The sequence below is a fragment of the Agelaius phoeniceus genome (genome assembly GCF_051311805.1).
Source record: "Agelaius phoeniceus isolate bAgePho1 chromosome W unlocalized genomic scaffold, bAgePho1.hap1 SUPER_W_unloc_2, whole genome shotgun sequence".
In the NCBI taxonomy this organism is placed as follows: Eukaryota; Metazoa; Chordata; class Aves; order Passeriformes; family Icteridae; genus Agelaius; species Agelaius phoeniceus.
This window is the reverse complement of record NW_027509867.1, coordinates 9069767-9090205: the sequence shown is the minus strand read 5'-3', so window position 1 is coordinate 9090205 and position 20439 is coordinate 9069767. Positions and strand designations below refer to the sequence as shown.

The following is a 20439-nucleotide window of genomic DNA, read 5'->3' as shown; positions in this document are numbered from 1 at the left end:
TCCTTGCCCTCGCTGTCCTTGTGTCACACACACAGACACAGGGACAGTTCTCGGCTCATTTCTGGTTTGATTGTCCAGACTTTAATTGGTTTTGTTGTTGCTTTGGTTCCTTGGTGTGCCTGAAGTGTCCAGTCAGGAGCAGAGTGAGTCTTGCCAAGGAACTTTGTGCTGCTGTCCCTTAATATTAAATCTGGTTTTTGCTGCCCCCTTGCTGGGGATTTTTTCAGCGCTCTCAAGGCCTCGTTGGTACCAGGGTGAAGGAGCCCTGGCCCAGGCTCTGGCCCTGGGGGACACGGGGACGCTGCTGGGGGGTCCCTGTCCCCCTGTGCCACCCCCAGGGCCCCGGCCCCCCGTCCCCGTGTCAGGCTCTGGGGTCGATCTCGTGGAACATCCTCTGGGGGAGGCTGCGGCGCCGGGGGCGGGGGGACCCGGGGGGACAGGGGACCCCGCTGTGCACGAGCAGGGTTGGACTGCTCTGGGGGGAACTGTGAGGGGGGCCGGGGCAGAGTGACCTCCCCAGTGACCTCACACAGCCCCTGTGATGTCACAGAGCCAAATCTGGGATGTCACCCTGGAATGTCATGCAGCTGCACTGTGATGTCGCAGAAGACTCTGTGATGTCAGAAAGTCACTCTGTGATGTCACAATCTGTACTGTGATGTCATAGCCTGCTCTATGATGTTACACAGCTGGCCAGTGATGTCACAATGCTCTCTCTGATGTCACAGAGCCACCCTCTATGAATTCAGGATCTGCTCTATGGCCTCACACCGTACTCTGTGATGTCACAGACAGATGTGTGATGTCACAAACCCCTCAATGATATCACAAAACCCTCTCTGTGATGTCATATTGCCACTTTGTAAGGTCACAGTATACACTCTGACCTCACAGCCAGCTCTATGATGCCATACAGCCATGCCATGATGTAACAGCCTGCTCTGTGATGTCACAGAACCCCTCTATGATGTCATACAGTTCCCTCTATGATGCTCTAGCTTCTCAGTGACCTCACACAAAGAACTCTGTCTTGTCATAGCCCAGTCTGTGACCTCACACAGCCCGTTCTGTGCTGTCACACGGCCCCTTGCTGACATCACAACTGCTCTGTGCCTCCATGACACAGCCTCAGAGGAGCTGCTGTGACACAGCCCCCTCTGGGACATGCCACAGCCCCTGCCAGTGCTGAGCCCCTGGGAGCTCTGTGTGTGCCCTGCTGGTGTCCCTGAGGGGCCCTGGCAGTGCCCCAGCCCTGCTGGGCTGTGCACAGGAGCTGCTCCTGGCCAGAGCTGTCTCTCTGCAGCTCTGCTGCCCTTGCCAGGAGCTGCCTCTGGGCCAGGAGCTCGGCCCAGCTCAGCAGCACAGACACAGCACAAGGACTGTAATGACCCTCTGGGGCTTTGGTGCTCTTTGCATCAGACTCAGTCCTTCAGAGAGGGCTCAAAGAACTTCTCAGGGACTCAAAAAAAGAGTGAAACTGAAATTTCTCATACTTTAAAGAGATAAATCTGAGGGACATGACTGAGAAAGTGTCCCCAGGTTCCAGGTAGAGCAGAACACTGGTGGCAGTGATGACAGATGGGGACAAGCAAGGCAAAGGTGTCTCTGGTGCTGAGCAAACCTGTGCCTCTGTCCCTGCAGGCTGTGGGCATCCCCCGGCTGCCCCACCTGGCTGGCCCCTTCCTTTGCTGACAGCTCTGCCTCCTGCCTGCCCCTGCCTGCCCACACAAAGCCTTGGGCTGCTCCAGGCTCCTGCTGGGGGATGTGCTGCACCACAGCCCTGCCCTGGCAGGGAAATTCCTTTCTCCTGGTGTCCACTCAGGGCCTCCCCAGCTGCTTTTGGTGCTATTATGTCTTCTTCAGGCTCATTCCCACTATGAAGAAAAGCACCAGCATCTCTGAAACCACCCTTCCATCCCTCCCAGGCTACTCCTGTTCTGTCCTCAGTCTCCACCCCGCTGAGCACAGAGCCCTCAGCCTCTCCCTGCTGGTTTTGTGATGAGACCTCCAAACCCCATGTTGGGAGATTTTTGGGTCCTCTCCAAGGTCTGTGAAAGTGGAAAAATAGTGATCAAGTTATTTTCTTCCAAATCTTGCAGTGACAAAACAAGGGTCAATACCTCTAAACTGAATAAGGGTGGATTTACATTTGTTAGAAGAGGAAATATTTTGCAGTTATGAAAGTGACATGAAAGTGCAACTGTTTTTCCAGAGAAGTGGATTCCTCATCCCAGGAATTGTCCAAGATCAGGAGCTTTGTGCAACCTGACCCAGTGAAACTCCCTGCCCTCCCCAGTGACAGAATTCCTGTTGTGTGGGTTCTCTGATGTGCTGGGTGCCCTCACAACGCTTCTGGCCAGAATGTCTGCTGAGGGCAGCCAGGCTGCTGCAGGGGCAGTGACCTCACAGCCATCACCATGGCAGCCCTGTCCCCTGGGCCTGGCTCTGCCCTTTCCTCTGCCCCTGCCTTGGCTCTGCTGGCATGAAGAGTTTTGTCATTAATATCTTGTCCCCAAGGTGCTGAGGCAAATGGCTTCCCAGTCAGGCTCCTGGAGCAGAAGTGGCTTTTCAGAGGCCAGCCAGGAATGAGCCCTGAGGCAGCAGTTCTGCAGTGGTAGCCACCAGGCCGGGCTGCCAAGGGAGGCTTCTGGCCATGGCCTGCAAGCAGCTGCTGCTGCCAAGGTGCCTTTGGTGCCTCAGGCTCTCCCTGGCACAGCTCCCAGCACGGCACTCTGCCCTTGTGCCCGAGGCCTTCCCTGTGCTGGGGCTGGCCTGGGGCTTTTCCTGCAGCGGGACCTGCCCTGCTGATGTCACAGGAGAGGCAGTTCCTGCTGGAGCAGGAGGCTCTGCCTGCAATGGGCTCCAACAACTCCAGCAAGGGCCTGTTGACTTCAATATTGCTTCCTACAGCATTATATTCTGATAATTGTTATAGCAATTGAACTGTGGGTTAAATAACTGTGCAAGTGATCTTTCCATCTGACCATGATCAGAATAAGCCAGAGACATAGTTAAATAAATCTATCAGGCATTCTATCATTAATCCTGCAGGACAAATTGTTTTAAAGTTCGATTCCACCTGTTCAATTTTTTACACCTTTGACAAAGTCTGTGGCAGGAGTTGGATCCAGCCGCTCCCAGTCTCCTCTCTTAGAAGGTATTTAGAAGTCTAGGGGTGCTGCAGGGGTTTGAGGATCCATGGTGGCTGTTGGGTGTCATTTCTTCACCTCATGACTCTGCAGGAGTTTCTCCAAAAAAGAAATAAAGCTTTTGCCTGAAGCTCCCACTGTGCCCATGACAGGAACCCCTGTGAGTGTCTGGGCCATCCCGGCTCTTTGGCAGCCTAGGCACTCCTGGGATGTCACCGTGGAGCCCCCGTGAGTGCCTGGGACAGATGGGTGCCTTTGCAGCCCAAGGTGCCCTGGGATGTCACCATGGAATGGCTGTGACTGCCTCTGACCACAGGGCTCTTTACCATCCCAGAAAGCCCTGGGAGGTCTCCATGGAGCCCCTGTCCATGCCTGTGGCATTCCAGCTCTGGAACAGCCTGGAGACTCTTGGAAATCCCCATGGAACCCCTCTGAGGGCCTGTAACAAATCTGATCCTTAGCAGGCAACCATCACCAGCCCCCTGTTGCTATGGTCAGTATCCATGGACCATCACCAGGATCCTGTTGCTATGGTCAGTTTCCATGGCAACCATCACCAGCCCCCTGTTTCTATGGTCAGTCAGTTTCCATGGCAACCATCACCAGCCCCCTGTTGCTATGGTCAGTTTCCATGGCAACCATCACCAGCCCCCTGTTGCTATGCTCAGTCCCTTGGCAGCTCCATGGAGACCCCATGCCAGGGGTGGTGGCCATGGACACCAGCTCAGGCCTGCAGCCAGAGCCCGTTGCCATGGCAACCATTGGCTGCCCTATCCCCAGGCTGATGGGATCCCAGAAGCACAGAATTGGCTGAGATGGGAGGGACCCATCAGGATCCTCCAGTCCAACTGCTGGCCCTGCACAGGACACCCCAACAATGCCAGCCTGGGCCTGGCAGTGCTGGCCAAACACTGCTGCAGCTCAGAGAGCCCTGGAGCTGGGACCCTTCCCTGGGGAGCCTGGCCAGGGCCCCAGCAGCCTCTGGCCAAAAACCTTTTCCTGACATCCAAGCTGAGCCTGCCCCGACTCAGCTGCAGCCGCTCCCTCCACTCCTGTCCCTGGTCACCAGAGGGAAGAGGTTCCCACAGCCCCAGCCAGGGACCCGCTCCCAAGGCTGCTGCCATGGCCACCAGGGCTGGCACCAGCTGGGATGCTCGCTTTCCATGGGCCGGGCTTCAGGAATGGGATTCCCCAATTCCCTGCTCCCGCTAAAACCGCGCTGCCCTCGCTGCCCTCCCGCCTCCCATGGAAAGCACAAAAGGCAAAGATCCCGAGCTGGGAGAAGAACAATTTATTGGGAACAGGAACGAAATAAGGAACAAACAGGAACAGAAACAATATTGATAACAGAAGGGATAAATAAAACTATTTACAGAGAAAACTACAACATCAACAACTAGGTCTTCCTGGCAATGTATTTCCTCTTGTCTGGAAAGGACACCCTTCTCCCTGGGGGGAGAGAGAGAGAGAGTCCCTTTCCTGCCCCTGGCAATGACCTGAGGTGGGAGTGAATGTAATGACAGGACCATGGCCAGACCATCCTGTTCTCCAAGCCCACGTCAGGTCATTGGCAGGTGCAACAAAAGGTACAGGTGTCTTCCCAGCATGGATCACAGGGAACATGGATCACCAGGGCTCTGACCAACGTGAGGTCTCCAATGGGGGATAAAGCTGGAGCAGTGCATTAAACTCTTCCTGCAGTTGGGGCATGTGCAGGGCTTCTTTTACTGGTACCTCCGTTGGTGTCTGGTCAAGTGAGAGCTGCTGGTGAAGCTCTTCCCACACTGGGGACACTTGTAGGGCCTCTCCCCAGTGTGGATGCGCCGGTGGGTGATGAGGGTGGAGCTGTGCTTGAAGCCCTTCCCGCAGTTGGGGCAGAGGAAGGGCCTCTCATCCGTGTGAATGCCCTGGTGCTGGAGGAGCTGAGAGCTGGTGTGAAACCTCTTCCCACACTCGGGGCACTGGTAGGGCCGTTCGCCTGTGTGGATCATTTGGTGGATGATCATTTGGGGATTCCTACTAAAGGTCATCCCACATTCCCCGCAGTTGTATGGCCTTTCCCCAGTGTGGATCCTCTGGTGGCAGATCAAGAGAGACTTCTGCCTAAAGCTCTTCCCACATTCCCCACATTCATAGGGTCGTTCCCTGGTGTGGGTCTTCTGGTGGGAGATCAGGTTAGAGTTCTGGCTGAAGCTCATCGCACATTCCCCACACTCGTAGGGCTTCTCCCCGGTGTGGATCCGCTGGTGCCTGGTGAGGTGGGAGTTGCGCTTGAAGCCCATCCCACAGTCAGGGCAGCGGAAGGGCCTCTCATCTGTGTGAATCCGCTCATGCAGGAGGAGATCAGAGTTGGTGTAAAACCTCTTCTGACACTGGGGACACTCGTAGGGCCTCTCCCTCTCCCCAGTGTGGATGCGCTGGTGGGTGATGAGGGTGGAGTTGCGCTTGAAGCCCCTCCCACAGTCAGGGCAGAGGAAGGGCCTCTCCTCAGTGTGAATCTGCTGGTGCTGGAGGAGACTGGAGCTGGTCTGAAACCTCTTCTGACACTGGGGACACTCGTAGGGCCTCTCCCCAGTGTGGATGCATTGGTGGATGATGAGGGCAGAGCTGCAGCTGAAACCCTTCCCACACTCCCCACACTCGTAGGGCCATTCCCCAGTGTGGATCATCTGGTGGCTGATCAGGGTGCTGCTCTGCCTGAAGCTCTTCCCACACTCCAAGCACTTGTGGGGCTTCTCCCCATTGTGAAGCTGCCCATGGACCACCAGCTCTGAGCTCTGGCTGAAGCTCTGTCCACCTTCCTGGCTCAGGGTGGGTCTTTCCTCCTCAGAGCACCCTGGGCTGGCTCTGGAGACCCTCTTCCTGTGGGATCTCTGGGGCATTTCCTCCACGTTGGAATTCTGCACCATGGAGCCACTTAATATGGCCTCATCCATGAGTTTCTGCTGTGGGGATTTCTCCTCTCTGGTCTCCATCCTCAGTTTCTTCCTGGGGGGAGCAAGGCCAAGGAGAGGATGGGATTTGCCTCCGTGCCAGAGGGAAGGGGAAGGAGATCCCCCCAGTGCATCCCTGTCAGGACGGGGTTGGCAGCAGGGTTGTCCTGCAGCCGGGGGCTGTGCTGGGCTGGGAGATGGAGCAGGAGAGAGGGGGAAAGGGGCACTGACTTCCTCCTCACCTTCCTGCATATCCTGGGGCTCCTTCCTCTTCCTTGGAGCCTCCTCCTCCATCTGGCAAAGGTTTGGGGATGTGAAATCCTGTTTTGGGAGGAAAGCAAGGGATGAGAGCATTGAATTTTGTACTGGTTTCAAGGCAAACCTGGGGGAGAGTCTAAACCAAAATTACAATTTAAGAAGAAAATGAAGATCAAGGCAATGATACAGAAACACTGCCCTAAACTGACAGAGTCAGGATATAACCTGACACCCTGTTGCTGCTCAGGGTGGTGGCAGCAGTCCCATTAAATGGTGGCTGCAGTCCTGTTGGAGAGATGAACGTGATTCCGTCAAAGCAGTGATCCTGTAGAAGGGTCTGGTCTTCCTCTGGAGGTCCAGTGGTGGTTCTGGAGCTCTTGTCCTCTGGGAATCCAGTAGGCAAGCTGCTCCTGGTGCTGCAAGGCTCAGCTTATATTCAGGTAGGAATGATTGTATCCTCCCCCTGGGCGGAGCATCCCACAATGGGAGGATGGAATTTGATCAGTCCTGCAGTGACACTCAATGGCCCATTCACAGCAGATATCTCCCCTGGAGGGCGTTATCAGGGCTGAGTCATGGAACAGATCAAGAACACTGCCCCTCCTGTTTATAGCAGTTGATGAAGATGGGGATTGAAAACATGCATTTGGTTCCATCTTACATTGCAGCCTGAAACAGTGGGGGAATCCCTGCTCAGGGGGTGAACACCACCCCCCTTACCCAAACTGGCTCAGGTGTGAAACCCCCACCCCGGGAAGGCCACACACACAGGGGACAATGTCACACTTGCCCTGCCCCAGGGGAGGTCTCTGTCCCTGTAACTCCTTTTTCTCTTTCTTTCCATGTCTCTCTCTACCCCACATTTTCTCCTTCTTTCCATCTCTCTCTCTACCTCACATGTAGTGTTCAATAAAATACACTTTGGATTTGGTCTCGTTAGCACCTTAATTGGGGCAGAGGCATCTCTGTAACCATTTTCTTAACCAGATTGCGACATTATTTTGGGACTGTGAGTTTAGGCACTGTTCTCTGATCCCAAGTGCCTTTGACAACAGCATGGTTCCCTCCTCTGAGGAGGTTGTGGTTCACTCTGGAGGAACTCTTGGAAACTTGGACACACCTTCCTCTGAGCAACTTACAGGAGAACTGATGAGGAAAATGGCTGTTGTTGGTGGCCAGTGTAAAGAAAATATTTTGTTGTTTTTCCTTGAAAAGTTTGTTAAAATCGCTGGAGGAAAGGGAGCAAATGTTACCAGCAACACTGACAAGGTTCATTCACCCCAAGGTGAGGAACACAAGGCTGCTAAAAGTCCCACAAGTAGCCCAGCTCAAGTAGCTCAATTCCCAAATAACTGCTGAATTCACAGTCTTGGGGGCTTTGCCAAATGTAAGAATAATTTGTCTCTTTGTCCCTGTCACCTTTGTGACAGCTACACAGAGCTTCTCCTTCTTTTTCATAAGCAGTATTTTGCCGAATTTCTACTTTTCTTTTGTTGGAACCTGCCAGCAGCTGAGCTGGAGCTGTGCAGGAATGGATTAAACCAGGAACTGCCACAGAATTTCTTCTATTGTCAGTTTATTTATGATTGGGATTTGTTTGTGTTTGCATCACATGTGACTTGTGGGACAATCAAATATTCATCAAAGTGATTTATGCAGAGCTAAGTTTGATTTCTGCCAAGTTTATTTTGTCCAGTGCCCAGGGGATGCTTAAGGGGTCTCTGTGCCTCATGCCCTGGGGGTGCTTGAGAGGGGTTTGGGGGGGTTGTCCCTGTCCCTGTCACCCCAGGCCATTCCCCAGGGGTGTCCCTTTCCCTGTCACCCCAGGCCATTCCCCAGGGTTGTCCCTGTCCCTGTCACCCCAGGCCATTCCCCAGGGGTGTCCCTGTCCCTGTCACCCCAGGCCATTCCCCAGGGGTGTCCCTGTCCCTGTCACCCCAGGCCATTTCCCAGGGGTCTCCCTGTCCCTGTCACCCCAGGCCATTCCCCAGGGGTCTCCATCATTCTCACCCAGGGAATGCCTGGGGGGTCTCCCTCCCTCTCTCCCCTGTGCCAGGGGGTGCTCGGGGCAGTCTCTGTCCCTCTCAGCCCAGGGGATGCTCGGGGCTCTCTGTCCCCTGGCCCTGGGGGATGCTCGGGGGGTCTCCATCCCTCTGGCCTCAGGTAATGCCTGTGCAGGGCTGGGCACCAGGGGCTCTGTGTCCCTCTCACCGCTGAGGCTGCTCGGGGCTGGGGGGGCTCTGCCACCTTCTCACCCCTGGGGAGGCCGGGGGGGTCTCTGTCCCTCTCAGCCCTGCTGGGACCCCACCCAAACATCATCGAGGTCACAGGGACAGAGACACCCCCAAAGCCCCAGAAGGGCTGAACCTGGGATTTGGTTTGGGGCTGAGGATTTAGGAAGGGGCTGGAATTGGGGCTGGGCTTGGAGTTGGGGCTGAGGTTTCGATTAGAGCTGGGATTAGAGTTAAGGCTAGACATGGGATTGGCTTTAGGGCTGGGGTTGGGATTGGGTCTGGGGCTAGATGAGTTTGGGGCTGGGATGGGATTAAATACAGAACTGTGAGTGTGTCTAAACATGGAGTGAGATGGAGACCAGGATCAGGGTCAGGTTTGGGATGGAGCTCACCCAGAGCAGGACAGGAGGGGATGTCACTGTGGGAAGGTTTGGGGAAAATACTGATTTGGGGAGAAACAAGGTGTGAATGCCTTGGGTTGGGGATTCCTCCCCCACAAGTCCATCTCTAGAAGTCACCTGATGTCCATAAAAACCTCCAAAAATCAAGAGTGTATAAAGAAAGCGCCACCAGGAATGTCCCATTTCCAGTCTCATCCCTCTGGGGTTCTGGTGGTCCCCTGTCTCTGGGCTGTTGGGGATCCCATGGGTCCTGGGGATCCCCCCTCTCCAGGGTCCTGCTAAGGGATGCAGGCGGATTTTGGGGTCCCAAGGTCCCTCTCTCCAGCCTCTCCTTAGTCCAACCACTTGGGGTTCCCCCCTCTTCCCACCACCCTGTCCTGCTTTAGGGCAAATTTGGGAGAAAACTCCCGAAAGGGGTTTCCTCTAGAATGCAGATTCAGCAGCCCCACCCTCAGCCAGTTTGGGAAAATATTTCCTTGGGGAAAAGTGGAAAAAACTTTATTTAACAGGCAAAGTGTTCACCAGCACAAAATTGAACAATATTAAGCAATAAAACCTCCTGCTGCTGGAAAATAGGTGACAAACTCCAAAAATCCTTCCTTGGGCTGGGGCTTGGCTCACTCAGTGTCTTATCAGTCTCTTATCAGTCCCACCTGTATTGGAAATGCTGTGACCCAGGCTCAGCCCGGTGGGCCACAGGTGGGAGCTGCCCGTGGTGTTCTGGGTGTTCAGTGCAGAGCAGGTTTAAACAGCTCCAAAGAAAAAGAAAAACCACAGTCCAGGGAACTTCTCTGCCTCAGAGAGCTAATAACTAACTAAAAGCAAAGGAGAGCTCTGTCCCGCCTTCTGTCCATCCAGGAGCCGGAATGTGGAGGAGTGAGTGCAGTGTCTGAAAACAAACTGCAGCTTCTTCCTCCTCCCCTTGGCTCTCAGAACCAGCCTTAAAGGTGCAGAACTCATTTCTGGGCTAAAGGGACCGATGGGGCACGAGCATCATGAAGTCACCCCAGGACGCGCCCCTGTCAGGGTCAGGGGGTCCCGTCCCCGCCTCATCTCCGGGCTGCCGGGGGTGCCCCAGCTCCGGTATCGCCCCTTCCCCTCTCCCCGCCCCGGGGGTCCCCCGTTCCACAGCCCCGGCTCTCACGGGGATCCCCAAAACCAATGTCCCGCCCTGTCGGTACCAGGCCATCCCCACGTGGACCCCTGGGACCCTCCCGAGGGGCGATCGCGGCTCCTCTGCCCCCGAAAAAGCTCCTCTTAGGGAGCCCGGAGATATCCGGGGCTCGAGTCCGGGATCTGCCGGCTCCAAACACGCTCCAAAAAAATCCTCCCGGAGACCCCTGGCTGGAGTTATTGGGGAATTGAGCTACTTGAGCTGGGCTTCTTGAGGGACTTTCAGCAGCCTTGTGTTCCTCAACATGTGGTGAATGAACTTTATCAGTCACTCTGATATCATTTGCTCCCTCTCACCATGTGATTTTAAGAAACTTTTCAAGCAAGGACAACAAAATATTTTCTTTTTCACTGGCCACCCACAAAAGCCATTTTCCTCATCATTTCTCCCATAAATTCCACAGGAGGAAGGAGGGATTGTGTCCAAGTTTCCAAGAGTTCTTCCAGAAGGAGCCACAACCTCCTCAGTGGAGGTAACCGTGCTGTTGTCTAAGGCACTTGGGGTCAGATAAGAGTGCCCTAAACTCACTGTGCCAAAATAGTCTCGCAATCTGGATTAGAAAATATTCAGAGAGATGCCTCCGCCTTAATATAAGGTGCTAACAAGACCAAATCCAAGGCGGATTTTATTAAACAGTAAATGTGAGGTAGACAGAGAGATGGAAAGAAGGAGAAAAGGGGAGAGAGCAAGGGAGTGACAGGGACAGAGACCTCCCCTGGGGCAGGGCAAGTGTGACATTGTCCCCTGTGTGTGTGGCCTTCCCGGGGTGGGGGTTTCACACCTGAGCCAGTTTGGGTAAGGGGGGTGGTGTTCACCCCCTGAGCAGGGATTCCCTCACTGTTTCAGGCTGCAATGTAAGATGGAACCAAATGCATGTTTTCAATGCCCATCTTCATCAACTGCTATAAACAGGAGGGGCAGTGTTCTTGATCTGTTCCATGACTCAGCCCTGATAACGCCCTCCAGGGGAGATATCTTCTGGGAATGGGCCATTGAGTGTCACTGCAGGACTGATCAAATTCCATCATCCCATTGTGGCATGCTCCGCCCAGGGGGAGGATCCAAGCATTCCTACCTGGATATAAGCTGAGGCTTTCAACACCAGGAGCAGCTTGCCTACTGGATTCCCAGAGGACAAGAGCTCCAGAACCACCCCTGGACCTTCAGAGGAAGACCTGACCCTTCTACAGGATCACTGCTTGGACAGAATCACATTCATCACTCCAACAGGACTGCAGCCACCATTTAATGGGACTGCTGCCACCAGCCTGACCAGCAGCAGGGTGTCAGGTTATATCCTGACTCTGTCAGTTTAAGGCAGTGTTTCTGTATCATTGCCTTGATTGTAATTTTCTTATTAAATTGTAATTCTGGTTTAGACCCTCCCCAGGTTTGCCTTCAAAAGAGTACAAAATTCAGTGTACTTATCCCTTGTTTTCTTCTCAAAACAGGATTTTCCATCCCCTAAACTTGGCCAGATGGAGGAGGAGGCTGTGAGGAAGAAGAAGGTGCCCCAGGAGCCCCAGCCAGGTGAGGAGGAAGTCAGTGCCCCTTTCCCCCTCTCTCCTGCTCCATCTCCCAGCCCAGCACAGCCCCCGGCTGCAGGACAACCCTGCTGCCAACCCCGTCCTGCCGGGGATGCACTGGGGGGATCTCCTTCCCCTTCCCTCTGGCACAGAGGCAAATCCCATCCTCTCCTTGTCCTTCCTCTCCCCGGGAAGGAGCTGAGGATGGAGACCAGGGAGGAGAAATCCCCACAGCAGAAACTCATGGATGAGGCCATTTTGAGTGACTCCAGGACACAGGAATCCAATGGGGAGGAAAATCCCCAGAGATCCCACAGGAAGAGGGGCTCCAAACCCAGCCCAGGGTGCTCTGAGGAGGAAAGACCCTTCCTGAGCCAGGAAGGTGGACAGAGCTTCAGCCAGAGCTCAGAGCTGGTGGTCCATGAGCAGCTTCACGATGGGAAAAAGCCCCACAAGTGCTTGGAGTGTGGGAAGAGCTTCAGGCAGAGCAGCACCCTGTTCAGCCACCAGATGATCCACACTGGGGAATGGCCCTACGAGTGTGGGGAGTGTGGGAAGGGCTTCAGCTGCAGCTCTGCCCTCATCATCCACCAACGCATCCACACTGGGGAGAGGCCCTATGAGTGTCCCCAGTGTCAGAAGAGGTTTCAGACCAGCTCCAGTCTCCTCCAGCACCAGCAGATTCACACTGAGGAGAGGCCCTTCCACTGCCCTGACTGTGGGAGGGGCTTCAAGCGCAACTCCACCCTCATCACCCACCAGCGCATCAACGCTGGGGAGAGGGAGAGGCCCTACGAGTGTCCCCAGTGTCAGAAGAGGTTTTACACCAGCTCTGATCTCCTCCTGCATGAGCGGATTCACACGGATGAGAGGCCCTTCCGCTGCCCTGACTGTGGGATGGGCTTCAAGCGCAACTCCCACCTCATCCGGCACCAGCGGATCCACACCGGGGAGAAGCCCTACGAGTGTGGGGAATGTGGGATGAGCTTCCGCCAGAACTCTAACCTGATCTCCCACCAGAAGACCCACACCAGGGAACGACCCTATGAATGTGGGGAATGTGGGAAGAGCTTTAGGCAGAAGTCTCTCTTGATCTGCCACCAGAGGATCCACACTGGGGAAAGGCCATACAACTGCGGGGAATGTGGGATGACCTTTAGTAGGAATCCCCAAATGATCATCCACCAAATGATCCACACAGGCGAACGGCCCTACCAGTGCCCCGAGTGTGGGAAGAGGTTTCACACCAGCTCTCAGCTCCTCCAGCACCAGGGCATTCACACGGATGAGAGGCCCTTCCTCTGCCCCAACTGCGGGAAGGGCTTCAAGCACAGCTCCACCCTCGTCACCCACCGGCGCATCCACACTGGGGAGAGGCCCTACGAGTGTCCCCAGTGTGGGAAGAGCTTCACCAGCAGCTCTCACTTGAGCAGACACCAATGGAGCCACCAGTAAAAGAAGCCCTGCACATGCCTCAGCTGCAGGAAGAGCTTCATGCACTGCTCCAGCTTTATCCCCCATTGGAGACCCCACACTGGGAAGAGCCCTGGTGATCCATGTTCCCTGTGATCCATGCTGGGAAGACACCTGTCCCTTTTCCTGCCCCTTTTCATGTCCTGTCCCTTTTCATGTCCCAATGACATGATGTGGGATTGGAGAACATGAGGGTCTGGCCATGGTCCTGTCATTACATTCACTCCCACCTCAGGTCATTGCCAGGGGCAGGAAAGGGACTCTCTCTCTCTCTCCCCCCAGGGAGAAGGGTGTCCTTTCCAGACAAGAGGAAATACATTGCCAGGAAGACCTAGTTGTTGATGTTGTAGTTTTCTCTGTAAATAGTTTTATTTATCCCTTCTGTTATCAATATTGTTTCTGTTCCTGTTTGTTCTTTATCTCATTGCAGTTCCCAATAAATTGTTCTTATCCCAGCCCGGGATCTTTGCCTTTTGTGCTTTCCATGGCAGGCGGGAGGGCAGCGAGGGCAGCGCAGTTTTAGCAGGAGCAGGAAATTGGGGAATCCCATTGCTGAAGCCCGGCCCGTGGAAAGCGAGCATCCCAGCTGGTGCCAGCCCTGGTGGCCATGGCAACCACCCCGGTATGGGGTCTCCATGGAGCTGCCAAGGGACTGAGCATAGCAACAGGGGGCTGGTGATGGTTGCTATGGAAACTGATCATAGCAACAGTGGACTGGTGATGGTTGCCTACTAAGGATCAGATTTGTCACAGGCCCTCAGAGGGGTTCCATGGGGACATTCCAAGAATCTCCAGGCTGTTCCAGAGCTGGAATGTCACAGGCAGGGGCTCCATGGAGACCTCCCAGGGGTTTCTGGGATGGTAAAGAGCCCTGTGGTCAGAGGCAGTCACAGCCATTCCATGGTGACATCACAGGAGTCCCCAGGCTGCCAGAGAGCTGGGATGTCCCAGACACTCACATGGGTTCCTGTGATGGGCACAGTGGGAGCTTCAGGCAACATTTATTAGAGGAGCTCCTGTTGGGTCACAAGGTCCAGAAACGATCCCCAGTGCTCCCCATAGATCCCCAAATGTCACTTGTAATCAGTGTTCCGTGCTTTCTTTCCAATGGAAAACAAGCATCCTTATCCTCCAGGTGTCCATGTCTGAAATTGGGATTCCACCTCCAAAATTCTGGATATCCAAAGGTTACTGCCAGGCACAATCTGCCAGTACCATCAAGCCTGGCTGGCCTTGGCCTCTGGATGGCTGCCCCTGCAACACTGGGGCTGGGTTCTTCCTTTCCCATGGAGATCCCTGGGACACTGTGGAGACCTCATGGAACCAAGGGGATCCTTGTGGCACCACTGGAGCCCATGGAACCAAGGAGCCATGGTGACCCAGCGGGGCTTCATGGAACCCAGAGACCATTATGGCTCTGTGGGGCCTGATGGAACCATGGAGACCATTGGGACCCTTCAGGGCCTGGTGTCACCAAGGGGGCATTATGGCACCTCAGGGCCTCAGGGAAGCGAGGGACCATTGGGACACTGTGGGGCCCCATGGAAGTGAGGGAACATGGAACAGGCCTGGCTGGCTTGGCCTCCCAGGGGCCACCTGAAAGGTCTGGCTGATGTGGGGATGTCAAGGGCTGCCTCTCATCAGCTCCTGGAACACTGGGGCTCCATGCTTTCCTTGCTATAGAAAAGAACCGTCCCTCTTTTTAAATGTCCGTTGCCAAAATTGGTATTCTCTCTAAAAATTTTCCTATATGCAAGGGTTTCTCTCAGAAAAAAAACCTGCCGCTTCTGGCTGGCCTTGTCCTCTGGTGGTCACTCTCTTCTGCCTGGCAAACACTGGGGCTCTGTTCTTTCCTTCCTATGGAAAAGAACCAACCTTCATGTCCAGGGTCCATGGCCAAAATTAGAATTTGGCCTCCCAAATTCCATATATCCAAAGATTGCTTCCAGACAACAGTAGCAAGGACAGACATGTCAGGCTGGCCATGTCTTCTGGTGATTTTCTTAGACTCTGAGTTGAATGCTTTCAGTTGAAAAAACCTTGGAAAGGGCCCAGAGATCTCCCAAGAAGGGTTTTTGAGGACTTGGGCACATGACTACTACATATGGACAAAGGAGCTCTGTGCTCTGTGCTGTTGTGGTGGTTTTGCATCATGTAAGTGATGTCCTAAGAGAAGCTGCTAGCAGTTTCATCTGTGTCTGACAAAGAAACCAATCAGTAATTAGCTTTGAGAACTGACAATCTGTTAAACCACTAAGGAAACTGTACACGCCTCTGTGAAGACACATGTTAAAGATGGGAAAGCCTGGGAGGGTCTCTTTCCCTTCTGGCTGGCCCAGAGGTAACAAGGCTGACCCGGCCCCGTCTCAGCCAGGCCGGGCCAGGCGGCTCCTGCCGTGGGGCCGGGCCCCTTCCCAGGGACCCCGCCAGGCCCCATCGGCTGCCGGGCAGGGCAGGGGAGGCCGCGGGGCCGAGGCCGGGCCGGGCCATGGCTGCAGTTGGGAACATCTGGGCCCTGCTGAGCCCTGCCCCGCCGCCAGCCCGGGCCCAGCCAGGATCCGCCGGGCCCCAGGAGCAGCCCCGGGCCGGGCCGGCTCGGCCAAGATTCTGCCACCCTTGGGCTTCAGCCGCAAGCCCCGGGCAGGGGCAGGAGAAGCCATCGGCCCCCGGCCGTGCTGCTGCTGTGCTCTGGCCTGGCTGCTGAGATCCTGGCCCTGCCCCAGCGCGGCCCATCCTGACACAGCCCCAGCGCAGCCGCTGCAGAAACCTCCATCGTAAAACAGCTCCGGCCACAAGCACCGAGCCCGGCCGGGGGCACGGAACCATCTGCAGGCCCCGGGTGAGATATGAACTCTTTCAGTGCTTCCATCCTCCCTCCAGTGAGAGAAAAGGACAAACATGAAGTCACCCAGGTCACTGAAGGGGAAGTTGAGTCCCAGATGGGAGGGATGAGGAGATGCCTTGATCTTGGGGCTTAAATCCTCTTGTAAAGCTATGGAGAAGGATGTAATTAATATATCAGACTCTCTTTTTCCTTATAACTAATTGAAAATATGGGGAGATGACCTGTTCAGCAAAAACCTCCTTGCTAAAGTAAGCAAATGTTGAAGTAGCTGTGATCCCATCAGAAGTTTAAACAGAGAAAGAGAGAAGAGTGGTGAGATCCTGTGGCCTCAGGGAGAGAAGAAGATCTCTGTTGTCAGAGATGAAGATGATTTCAGAAATAGATGAAGAGAATCTTTGCTCTTGAACAGCTCATCTTTAAACTCAGATCCCATACATTGACATGGCCCATAAAAACAGCTGAGGGTAAAGCTGTGAAAAATGGGAGGGACTTCACAATTGCAGATTTTCTGGGCAGCTGCTCTTCGTGGGAATTGAGAGCCATGGGAGAACGTTTTTCTTATGGAGAAGTCTCCATAGGATGAAAGAGAGACTCCTCTCCCTAAGTGAACTGAAGAAAGACTGTTCTAGATGGTGTAAACTGACTGAAACTTTCAGGTTTTGTCTGCTTGCATTGTCAGTAAGAAAGAAAAGGTTGTAGGGAGAGGAGAAGAGTTCAGATCCTTATTATTCTTTTTTCTATCTAGTGGTAATAAACTTATCTATATACCCTTTTAAAATTTTGAGCCTACTTTGCCTTTCTCCTAATCCTATCTCACAGCAGGAAATGAGTAAATATATTCCAGTGAGTGCAATGGTAATTAGCCAGCACTGATCCCACTGCACTAATAGATGCATTGGCTGAGAAATCTCAAATTAGCAAACCAAAATCACTCCAGATACATTCCTGATAAACTGCATTAGAGCAGAGGGAAATCAAGGCAGAGCCATGGTTTGTTAGGACTTGCTGCATCCTGATGAGCCCTGTGGTGCATTTGGAGCTGAGCCCTTGAACCTCAGGTCCTGAGAGGAGATGGCACAAACCTTTCCAAGAGTCAAAGCCAGAAGAAAACCCTAAAGTGTCTCAAAGAATGAATGGGTCTCAGTGAGGTCCATGCCCCACACAGGCTCCTCATGGACTCCTTGGAGGAGAGCATTGGAGGCCAGGATTGACCAAAAACCTCTCAGAGTCTCAGTGTGGAAAGGAAATTCCAAACTACCTTAAAAAATTTGAGGAGCTCAAAGCATTACTGAGCACGACTGAGTGTCAGTATAACGCTCTCCAGGGACTCATTAAAGCAGATAATTGGGGCCATGATTGCACAAACCTCTCACAGAGTCTGTATCAAAAGGGAAACACCAAGTACCTTTAAATAACTGAAGTACCCCGAAGTATTAATGAGCCCCACTGAGTGTTGTTACTGACAAAGCCTCTCCAGGGACTAATTACAGCAGATAATTGGAGGCCATGATTGCAGAAACCTCTCAGAGACTCCAAGGCAAAAGCCAAACCCCAAGTCCTTTGAAAAACCTGCAGTCCCTGCAGGGAGCATTCAGGAGCCCCCAGGGCCATTGCTGAGCAAGGCTCCCCAGGGACTCCTTGCAGCAGATCCTTGAGGCCACTGGGATGTGGGCTAGGGGGGGATGCTGAGGGCAGCACAAGGGGCTGACAGTGCCCAGCCTGGCTGGGGCTGTGCCAGGAGGCCCCAGGGCCTCAGGACAAGGTGTCTCCTCCCAGCCCTTGCTGGCACAGACCCTGCTGTGGCCCAGGGCACCAAGACTTGGCTTCTCTTTCTCCCCACCTGTCATCACTGCCTGCAGTTCTCTGCTCTGCCTGGGGCCTGGGGACACTTGCTCAGTTGTGTCCCTCAGTGGGACCCATTAAAAGTCCAAGAAAGTTTGGAGTTGGATTCTGCCTTGGAGTTCTGGAGAGGTTTCTTCAGCTCCCTCTCAGGGACTGATGTTCAGGGCCTGAGCACAAAGCCCCAGAGGCTGATTAAAGTCCCTGTGCTGTGTCTGTGCTGCTGAGCTGGGCTGGGCTCCTGGCACAGAGGCAGCTCCTGGTCACCAAGAAGAGCTTCAAAAGCACATTTCTCTGGATGAGCAGCTCTTCTGCCAGCCCAGCAGGGCTGGGGCACTGCCTGCAGCCAGCGCGGGCACAGCACAGAGGCACAGAGAGCTTCAATCAGTCAGGGCTGGGAAGGGGCTGAGAAGTGCCTGGGGCACAATCACTGCCAGCCCTTGGCACAGGAACCTCTGGCTGCAGGACAATGCAGCTTCAGCTCCTGGAGCCATCTCCTCAAGCTGGAACATGCCAATGCCTGCAGAGCCTGTGAGTACAACTCTGGGTATTTCTGCTGCACAGGAGGTGAAATGCTCATGGAGTTCTGACATGCTGAGGGGTTCTGATCAGTCATAGAATATTTCCAAGACAAGAACTTTGTAAAAAATGAGGAAACTTTCAAAGACTTTGTATTCAGTTTCCTACTATTGGAGAATGGCAGGGAGGGGGGGATAAGTACAAAGGTTGATTATGAATTATAATTATGAATTTTGACAAGTGCCTGAGACATCCCAACTGTTACTTTTAGTGACCAGTAGGAGATCCCTAATGTGCTTTCAGCCCCTCTGCCCATGGACAGCAGCAGCATCACCTTTGTTGGAGCCATCAGGCTCAGTCTGAGCTGTCCTTTCTCCAAGCTGCAAACAGAACCTGCCCCCAGCCAGTGCCCTGCAAACAGGCAGGGGTCTGTAGGGCCAAGGAGAGTGCACAGAGATTTGGGGTCTGTGAGTGGTGGCAGGGAGAGATCAGGCACAGGGAAACACCTGGAGGAGGGAAATCTCCAGGAAGCAAAGAGAGGATCAGGAAATAAGGCAAAGTAAAAGCAAGAAATGCTGTGGCAAGGAGAGTTTAGAGATGCCCACAGGAGCCCCTCCAGTGCAGCCCCTCCCTCTGAACAAGCCCCCTCCCTCCTGTTCCCCCAACCAAGCCTCTGCCCTCAGCCTGAGAGTTTCTGATATCTAAGAATAGAAGAAGAGACATAGGGGGAGCTTAAAAAGAACACCCTAGAACTCTTAAACACCAAAGGCTGTCTGTGTGTTCCAGGGGAGGGTGTATGAGAAATGGCTTTGATTTTGATTACAGGTATCTCCTCTAACTCTTCAATGTCCTTTTCTCCATGAACAGGTGCCCATGTGCAGCCCCAGCAAATGTCCAACAGCAGCTCCATCAGGCACTTCCTCCTGCTGGCATTGGCAGACACGCGGCAGCTGCAGCTCCTGCACTTCTGCCTCTTGCTGGGCATCTCCCTGGCTGCCCTCCTGGGCAACGGCCTCATCATCAGCGCCGTAGCCTGCGGCCACCACCTGCACACGCCCATGTTCTTCTTCCTGCTCAACCTGGCCCTCGCTGACCTGGGCTCCATCTGCACCACTGTCCCCAAAGCCATGCACAATTCCCTCTGGGACACCAGCAACATCTCCTACACTGGATGTGCTGCTCAGCTCTTCTTTTTTCTGTTCTTCATTTCAGCAGAGTATTTCCTCCTGACCATCATGTGCTATGACCGCTACGTGTCCATCTGCAAACCCCTGCACTACGGGACCCTCCTGGGCAGCAGAGCTTGTGCCCACATGGCAGCAGCTGCCTGGGCCAGTGCTTTTCTCAATGCTCTCATGCACACAGCCAATACATTTTCCTTGCCCCTGTGCCATGGCAATGTCCTGGGCCAGTTCTTCTGTGAAATCCCTCACATCCTCAAGCTCTCCTGCTCAAACTTGTACCTCAGAGAACTTGAGCTTCTTGTGTTTTCCTTCTGTTTGGGCTTTGGTTGTTTTGTGTTCATTGTTTTCTCCTATGTGCAGATCTTCAGGGCTGTGCTGAGGATCCCCTCTGAGCAGGGACGGCACAAAGCCTTTTCCACCTGCCTCCCTCACCTGGCCGTGCTCTCCCTGTTCCTCAGCACTGCCACATTTTCTAACCTGAAACCCCCCTCCATGTCCTCCCCATCCCAGGATCTTTCAGTGTCAGTTCTATACTCAGTGGTGCCTCCAGCCCTGAACCCCCTCATCTACAGCCTGAGGAACCAGGAGCTCAAGGCTGCAGTGTGGAGACTGATGACTGGATGGTTTCAGGAACATTAAACTGCTGGCCAATTTCTGCAAACCACTTGTAATAAAAGTCACCTTTGATACTTGTTGGCTTCATTTCAGAGGTTCTTCTCCTTTGTTTTACTTTTTTTAATCTTGACCACAAAGAAAAGCCATTGTTTGTGCCATTTCTCATTTTGTTTCTCTCCACCTTCCCTGTGGACACAGACTGTGTCAATGAGGGGCTGCGCTCTCGGTGGCTTTAAAGGAACTAAAGGATCTCCCAGCAGAGTTTTCTGCAGAGATGCCCTTTTGTTGC

At 53.9% G+C, this 20439-nt stretch overlaps 1 protein-coding gene and 1 pseudogene across 1 annotated transcript in view; one reads left to right on the top strand and one right to left on the bottom strand.

Moving 5' to 3' along the window:
- The window catches only part of LOC143692713 (uncharacterized), a 452855-nt gene that overhangs the window by 265987 nt on the left and 166429 nt on the right, over positions 1 to 20439 (bottom strand). Inside the window, 2 exon segments of the mRNA XM_077172954.1 lie at positions 2351 to 2365; positions 4884 to 5946. Of these exon segments, the coding sequence (XP_077029069.1) occupies positions 2351 to 2365; positions 4884 to 5946 (1078 nt within the window).
- Positions 10394 to 20439, top strand: part of LOC143692606 (uncharacterized) — a 48837-nt pseudogene continuing 38791 nt past the window's right edge.